This window comes from Astyanax mexicanus, chromosome 18 (assembly GCF_023375975.1).
Source record: "Astyanax mexicanus isolate ESR-SI-001 chromosome 18, AstMex3_surface, whole genome shotgun sequence".
In the NCBI taxonomy this organism is placed as follows: domain Eukaryota; kingdom Metazoa; phylum Chordata; class Actinopteri; order Characiformes; family Acestrorhamphidae; genus Astyanax; species Astyanax mexicanus.
The window spans coordinates 3,877,119-3,885,277 of NC_064425.1; the positions used below are offsets into that span (position 1 = coordinate 3,877,119).

The following is an 8,159-nucleotide window of genomic DNA, read 5'->3' on the forward strand; positions in this document are numbered from 1 at the left end:
CAACACAGTCCCCAGTTTTCAAAGGCTCGTATCCTATATGACTTCCTGTGTTTTGATTTTCTTCCCCAAGGTCAGCTTATGATGTTTGTTTGGGTGTATGTACACTTTAAACTCGTACATGTGTTTTATTTACAAAAATAAAACAATATGCAAGGTTTTTGCAGATTTTGTTCCATATATAAAAAGTATGATCTTTGAATTGAGCAGAATGCTTCGAAACTTTATGTGAGCCAAATAAGTGTCCTCAATAATAGGGGCCATAAACAATCAACACTGTTATTTACTATCTGATAAATTATTAGATGTTCTAGCATTATTATAGTAGTATAATATACGGTATATAAGTATTGTTTCGTTAAGTTAGGGCCTAAAGTGAAGGACCATTGAGAGAAAGATGATAAAACTGAATGTCATAGTGACCTCAACATTATTACCACAAAATGTGTGTTAAATATTTATATTTCTTTATTTTATGCATATGAAACAGCCTTGATAAAACATAGCATTTTTTCAGAGAATTAAAAAAATAGAATACCCCATGACCCCAAAGATAAAAGGAGGGTTAAATTAGCTCTGTGAGTGTAAAAGTTTTACTCTCACAGTGATACATTTTAAAGTGTTGATTTAACACTGGCAAATTTGCTGTGTAAGTGATCTTACCCTCCATATTAATGCTGCTTCTGCTACATCTATATCAGTCTGGCCCATTAATCAGCCAATAATGTATTAATAGCTTATGTTTATTCACATTTGTTAAAAGGAGTACTGGAAATGTGCTTGTGTGTTTATTTAGGTTACACTATGTGAGTTATAGCCTAAAAACGTTCTTTACAGAAAAAGGAAAAAAAATAATGAGTGGTCAGAAAGTCTTCAAGCCATTCTTTGCTTCTCACAAAACAAAACAAAAAAAAGTGAAAGTAACATATAGTATACTTTTATTCTGAGGCTATGCCTCAATAGTTAAAAAAAGTATTTTTTTTGTATGTTCTTACCTTTTTTACATGATCTAATAGCCATGTCAACCCAAGAATAGAGTTTGTAGTGTTTATTACAACCCCAAATCAGAACATGTTGGGACAGTTTGGAAAATGCAAATATTATACAAGTTATAAATATGTATTTCATCTGCATCTGCAGATATATACATGATTATACCACAGCTAGTTTCGACCCTGTAATGTGATTGGCTGAGAGGCGCTCTGTGAGTGCCATTATCAGCCGGTAATGCACTGTAACCGAAGCTCTCCATGTATTACTCTGCTACATACAGGTAACCTAGCAACGATGGAGCGCTTACAAGCCAAACAGTGCAGCTACAAACAGAGCAGCAACTGAATTATTTGTTTTATAATTCAACCAAACAGATCGTATTTTCTCATCCTCTTTAACTCAAACTAATGGAACTGTGGTATAATCGCAATAATACACTCGAGGTTCATGCTAAAACATGTAATATTGGCATTGCTGTGCTGATCTTTGGCTCTCGCCCTGCGGTGCAAATATTACACACTATAGAACTCCCTCTCGTATATCATTGCTTAAGTAATATCTGATATCGGCATTGGTCCAGAATTCCCACATCAGTGCATCCCTACATACTATTAATCCCTTTTACACTAAACGTCTGCTGCCAGGTTTATAATACAACAGTGCAGTTGGCAAAAGAAATGAACTAAAGGAACATCAAGGACGAAGTGGAGAAGCACCTCCCTGTCTAAAACAAAGAGAATATGTACATGATGCATCTTTAAGCCAGCTGCAGAGCTTTAGGGTCCCTCCCACAGCCAAAGCTCTCGAGCCAAAGGAAGAATGAAGGACAGCACCTTGTGACTCGAAGATCAGTCACGCTGTGATGAGCACAGATGCTCTCTGTCTCTGTCTCGCTGCTTCGCCCTCGACTGTGGGTTAATTTCTTTGATACAGTGAGGTTCCCAGACTAAACAGAACCGGCGACGTTCCTCTGGGTCTCTCGTTCTTCAGGCTGGGGGGTGGGTGATCTCATTCGTCTCAGATCTGGGTGAGCAATATTTCTCTGAATGGGACCCTCAGAAGAAAATCAGGGCATTTCCCTTTCAAGCGGTGTAAAAGTAAAATGGGTCAATACTTCCACAAGGCAGACTGTGTAAAGAGGTATTAATAACTCCCTGTGTTAAAGCTCGGATGCCACAGGCCGTCTGACACAAAGGAGGTTGACGCTTCTTCCAGAGCAATCAGGGCATGTTACGTTTCCTCAGAGTGAGGGCCTGAGGGCGCGCTGAGGTCAGTCTGAGCCAGACCAGGATAGACTAACAATTCAGCAGGTAAACCCCATCAGTCTACGCCATTCAAACAGCGGGTCAATGTACATACACGGCAGAGAAAGAGACTGACTGATTTTACTGTAATAAATAGAAAGGAAGACTCAGTAAAATGAGAATTTCCTGTGGCATATTAAAAACAGCAGTAGCGGCAAAGCATTTCTATTCTATGATGTCTCTACGACATCTTTTTTTCTATGTAGCTTAAAATAATAACCTCTTTTTTGCACAGTGTTCTGCATTTAAGGCAATGCCAGCAGAGGCAGATATAGAAAAATATTTATGGAGTGGCAACATATGGAAGAGACGTGTATGTATACCATATATTAACTACCATTTACAAACTCATACAGACAAACTTAATCTCATGCGATCAGTGTCTTGCATTTGAGGTTTCATTCATGTGAAACAGTTAATATTTACCGTAGTTACTGCAGGACATTCACTCTCGTAACATTTCTTTTAATCTGGGGGCACTTTTGTGGTGGCAGCAGGGGTGGCAAGGCTTTCTTTTAGGGTGGCAGCTGCCACCTTATGCCACCCCAGTAGATGCGCCCATGAATCCAAGTGCTATTCTCACAAGCTGGAGTAGAAAACAATCCCCCATGTTTTAGGCAGATGTGTGTTAGAATTTGCACTTAATAAGATATCTATAAATACTGGCATTTTTGTCATGTTGACGCAACATCTCAAAATTGCTTAGAATCTAATACTTTTTGGCAGATTGACTCAGAATACCTTAAAATTACTTAATAACTTGAATATGGCAGACTACCCTGGAATACCTTAAAACTACTCTAGAATATCTTGAAATGTCTGAAAATGACTTGAAAAATTGGCAAAGAACCTCAGAATACCTCAAAAATAATCAGAGTAGCTCAGAGTACCTTAACTTTTTTGGAATTTGACAGGCTACTTCAGAATACCTTAAAACAACTCAGCAATGTACAAAAATATTCTTAGTACATACGAGCATTTCTAAAATGCGTAATTTTGGAAAAGTTAATTAGAATACATGAAAATTACTTAATTTCTTAAATTTGGCAATGAACCACAGAATACCTGAAAATTACTTAATTCCTAATAAGGGTGGCAAAGTACCTCAGAATACCTTAAAATGTCTTGAATTTGGCAGACGACTTCAGAATACCCTAAAACAACTTGGCAAAGTACAAAAATATTCTTAGTACATTTCTAAAATGCTTAATGTTTTAATTAAAACTGGCAAAATTCACTAGAATAGCTCAAAATAATTAAATTTTACTGAATTTTCCAAGTACCTCAGAATACCCTAAAATTACTAAATCTCTTAAATTTGGCAATGTACCTCAAAAATATTTAATTTTTGTCAAAATACCTCAGAAAACCTTGGAATTAATACATTTCTTACATTTGGCTAGGCACTTCAGAATAGTAGACTGCGAAATTTAAGACATTACGCAAACTCTAGGTAAAGTACCTCAGAATGCCTTAAAATTACTTGAATTATTTTTTTCAAGAGAGTATTTTAAGACACTAGGTTGCATATTTAGGTATTTAAGTCATATTTAAGTCATTATTTCTTTATGTTTGGGCGGAATTTTGAGATACTGTGGCCAGGCATAGAGAAAGTGTAAACAAAACCAAAACACAGGCAGTGGGAACACAACAGCAGAAATACTAGACTAAATTATAATGAGAATAAAAGTTGGTGTTTAACTTTGTAACTTTGGCACTGTTATTAGCCTAGTCTAAGCTTTTTTTATTAAACTCTGTAGCTAGTTAGCTAACTTTAATCCTCACAGCTTCACAGGTAGTCAGTGAGAAGCTCAGCTCAGTGGGAATAATAATAATATTATTATTATCCAGCAGCTTTTAGTTACAGTATTTCACTAAACTCTTCTCTCCTGGTTTTTAAAGTTGTTAGTTAACGTTAAGTGGTTTTTCAGCTTTACTCTATAAAACTGGAGAAGTTTCCTCATGAGACTGTAGCTCCCACTGCCCTCCCGCATCTCCCGCATCTCCCACCCCGCCGGACAGCGGCTCTCCCCCCGGCGCTGTGCGGGAGTACTCACGCTCTGCTCTGGGGGAAGCCCATCGACAGCAGCACGTCCAGCGGAGAGCCCTGCTTGGCGGCGCTGCTGGCCCGGCCGTGGCGGAGTCTGCGGGGGATGATCCGGGCGTACAGCTCTTCCTTCGCGGCCATACTTCTCTCTCAGCTCCGGCTCCAGCCTCAGCTTCTCCCTCAGCCTCCCATACAGAGCCGGAGATCTCTGAGAGCGCAGCGCAGCGGGACTGAGAGACATTAGAGACACCAGAGTGTTTCAGCTGACCGAGCTCTCATCCCCTCCCCACTGCTACAATGACAACGTGCGTCACACACACACACACACACACACACACACACACACACACACACACACACATATACAGCTCTGGAAAGAAATCACTTCTGTTTCTGAATCAGTTTCTATGATTTTGCTATTTATAGGTATATGTTAAGAGTAAATCGATGCAGAGCTTTTTTAGACCTCAAACAATGCAAAAAAAAACATATTCATTCATATTCATAAAGTTTTAAGAGTTCAGAAATCAATGTTTGCTGAAATAACCCTGGTTTTAATCACAGTTTCATGCATCTTGGCATCATGTTCTCCTCCACCAGTCTTACACACTGCTTTTTAATAACTTTATGCTGCTTTACTCCTGGTGCAAAAATTCAAGCAGTTCAGTTTGGTTTGATGGTTTGTGATCATCCATCTTCCTCTTGATTAAATTCCAGAGGTTTTCAATTTGGTAAAATCAAAGAAACTCATTTTTAAGAGGTCTCTTATTTTTTTTCCACAGCTGTATATATATATATATATATATATATATATATATATATATATATATATATATATATATATATATATATATATATATAAAATGGCTTTAAACTTTACTATTTGCATTCTCTTATTTAAACATTAAACATGAACATTGTTGTTTTATTCTATAAACTACAGACAACATTTCTCACAAATTCCAAATAAAAATATTGTCATTTAGAGCATTTATTTGCAGAAAATGAGAAATGGCTGAAATAACAAAAAAGATGCAGAGCTTTCAGACCTCAAATAATGCAAAGAAAACAAGTTGGTATTCATAATGTTTTAAGAGTTTAGAAATCAATATTTGGTTTTTAATCACAGTTTTCATGCATCTTGGCATCATGTTCTCCTCCACCAGTCTTACACACTGATTTTGGAAAACTTTATGCTGCTTTACTCCTGGCTCAAAAATTCAAGCAGTTCCACATTCCTCTTGATTATAATCCAGAGGTTTTCAATTTGGTAAAATAATTAAAAAAAAAAGAATATAATTAGCATATCATTGAAAAGTTACTTTATTTCAGTAACATAGTTCAAAACGTGAAACACATATACACTGCCTGGCCAAAAAAAATAGTCACACACTCTAATATTTGGCCTTTATCTTTGATTGCGGCACACATTCACTGTGGCATTGTTTCAATAAGCTTCTGCAATATCACAAGATTTATTTTAATCCAGTGTTGCATTAACTTTATTAATTTTTCACCAAGATCTTGCAGCAGCATTGATGATGGTAGAGTCTGACCACTGCACAAAGCAGCTCTTCTACATCCAGCACATCCCAAAGATTCTCAGTGAGGTTAAGATCTGGACTCTGTGGTGAACAATTCATGTGTGAAAATGATGATACTATTCTCACTTGGGCTCTAGGTCTTCTTTTTCTGGACCAGTCCTGATGAGAGCCAGTTTCATCATAACATTTTTAATAGTCTTTGCAACTGCACGTGAAGATACTTTCAAAGCTCCTTTTTTTTCAGAAAGACTTACCTTCTTCATGTCTTAAAGCAATTATTTCTTTACTTAGTTGAGTAGTTATTGCCATACTATGGATATAATTAGTACATTACTCAAATAGGGCAATTCACTGTATACCACTATACACTGTACTTTACACAACTGATGCTCTTAAACACATTAAGATGGCAAGAAATTCTTCAAGAAGTTCAGCACAGCTGTTAACTGAAAGCCTGAATTCCAGGTGACTCTACCTCATAAAGCTGACTGAGAAAATCCAGCCAAGATGTGCAAAGCTGTCATCTCTGAAAGAGTTGCCTACTCTGAAGAATCTGAAATATGAAAACACATTCTGGTTTGTTTAACAAATAACTCCATATGTTTTTTTCACAGTTTGAATGACAATTTTAAAATAATGAAAAAAAAAACACTAATTTAATACTGTATATGCATACTGTAACTGTATATACATACAAACAAACAAAATAACTGTGTAATTCTTTTTACTTGTTTCTTTTAATGAAGATGACAAACAAACAAGACATCTGCCCTTAACACCACATCAACGCCACCAAAGACTGCAATGATGAGCCAGACTGTCATAGAGTGACTCAGGATGGCAACGGGTACAGAAGGTCTGGTGTGGGCCACAATTTAGTTCAACGCCAGATCACCATTGGTCTTCATTTATGTAACTATGAGCGATTTTAGAGCCTGTAATGAAGTCCTGCATCCAGTGGCCCTACCTTTTTTTGTAATGCACAACCCACTGCACTATTTCAACAGGACAATGTTGATACAAATGTCCTGTTGTACACACTATTAACATTTCCAACACTCTACTGCAATGGCTCCATGCTCCTGATCCCTTTAAATAGCATTGCAATGAGACACTTCCTACTGTGTTCAACAATTTTTGAGTTTTTACTCCATTGACAGTTATGAAGTCCACTGATTGATCCCGAAGGAAATTTAGGGATCCAGCAGCAACAACACAATACAATAAGAAATATAGTCAACATAAATTAAACTCAGAAGAATAGAAAAAATATATAAGGGGACAAAAAAAAACTTCCTATACAAGGTAAATAAATATCTAGATGTTGATAACGGCCAATAAATAATGAACAGAGCAAATTGCAATGTGCAATGATTTTGGTTATAAAAGTGACTGATGTGCCATAGAAGTATTAATATGTATATGTAACATATATAGTTCTGTATAGTGAATATGTGAACATGTGAATACCCAATCATGGGTAAATGTACTTGAATGTAAGTGAGGTTGGGAAAGTGTTAGTGTAAAGAATTAAGTGGTTGAATAACGTAATAATGTGGTGTGACTGGGTTAAACTCTAGGTTAAAGAGTCTGATGGCTCTTGGAACAAATGATCTTCTGAATCTGTCTGTTGTGCAGCTCTGTGATAGCAGTCTGGATGCACTAGAGGGCCCACACCATAATTTTACACCATAAGTTTACCTTCTGTTGTTAAATTCTTTCTTCTTGGAATTCCAGAATTGTGCAGCCATCTAAACGCACATCCATCAGCTGGAGATTTCACCCTGGACGATGTGTAAGGGACATCTAAGGGAGAATAACAGGCCTTGTCTGGGTGGGTAGGATGTTGCCTGACGTTACAGAATTAGTTCATCTCGTCTAATGACGCAGCGCTAGTGCAAGTTCAAAGTGGTGGAAACTCAAAGTGTGTTGGAGGAAGCACGTGCTAGCCTTCACCCTTCCAGTGCAGGTTCCATTGTGTGAAAGGTGGAGGCCTAGCTAGTGGGTGGGAAATGGCAAGTGCTGAAATAGCGACGGAGGGAAAAGCATGTTTTATCACAGCAATGACCAGCCATACCGCTTTGTGAAAAGTTTTGTGAGGAAAACAAATGTGTGAATCAGTGGAGGAACTTCTTAAGGTGCTTTGAGAAACCTTTAGGAACCTTTCTCTTCTAAAAGCCTTGTTTTAAAGATCCCTTAAAGCACCTTGAGGGGGTTCCTCCACAGTTTCAGATTGAAGGACTCCTTAAACTTCCTTAATGCAACTTTTAACTG

The 8,159-nt window shown here is 37.4% G+C and overlaps 1 protein-coding gene across 1 annotated transcript in view; it reads right to left on the minus strand.

The window, feature by feature from the left end:
• ubash3bb (ubiquitin associated and SH3 domain containing Bb) overlaps positions 1–4,657 on the minus strand; it is a 62,355-nt gene extending 57,698 nt beyond the window's left edge. Inside the window, exon 1 of the mRNA XM_022674940.2 lies at positions 4,352–4,657. Within this exon, the coding sequence (XP_022530661.2) occupies positions 4,352–4,482 (131 nt within the window). The 5' untranslated portion in view covers positions 4,483–4,657. The remainder of the gene's footprint in view (positions 1–4,351) is intronic.
• Between the last annotated feature and the right edge of the window lie 3,502 nt (positions 4,658–8,159).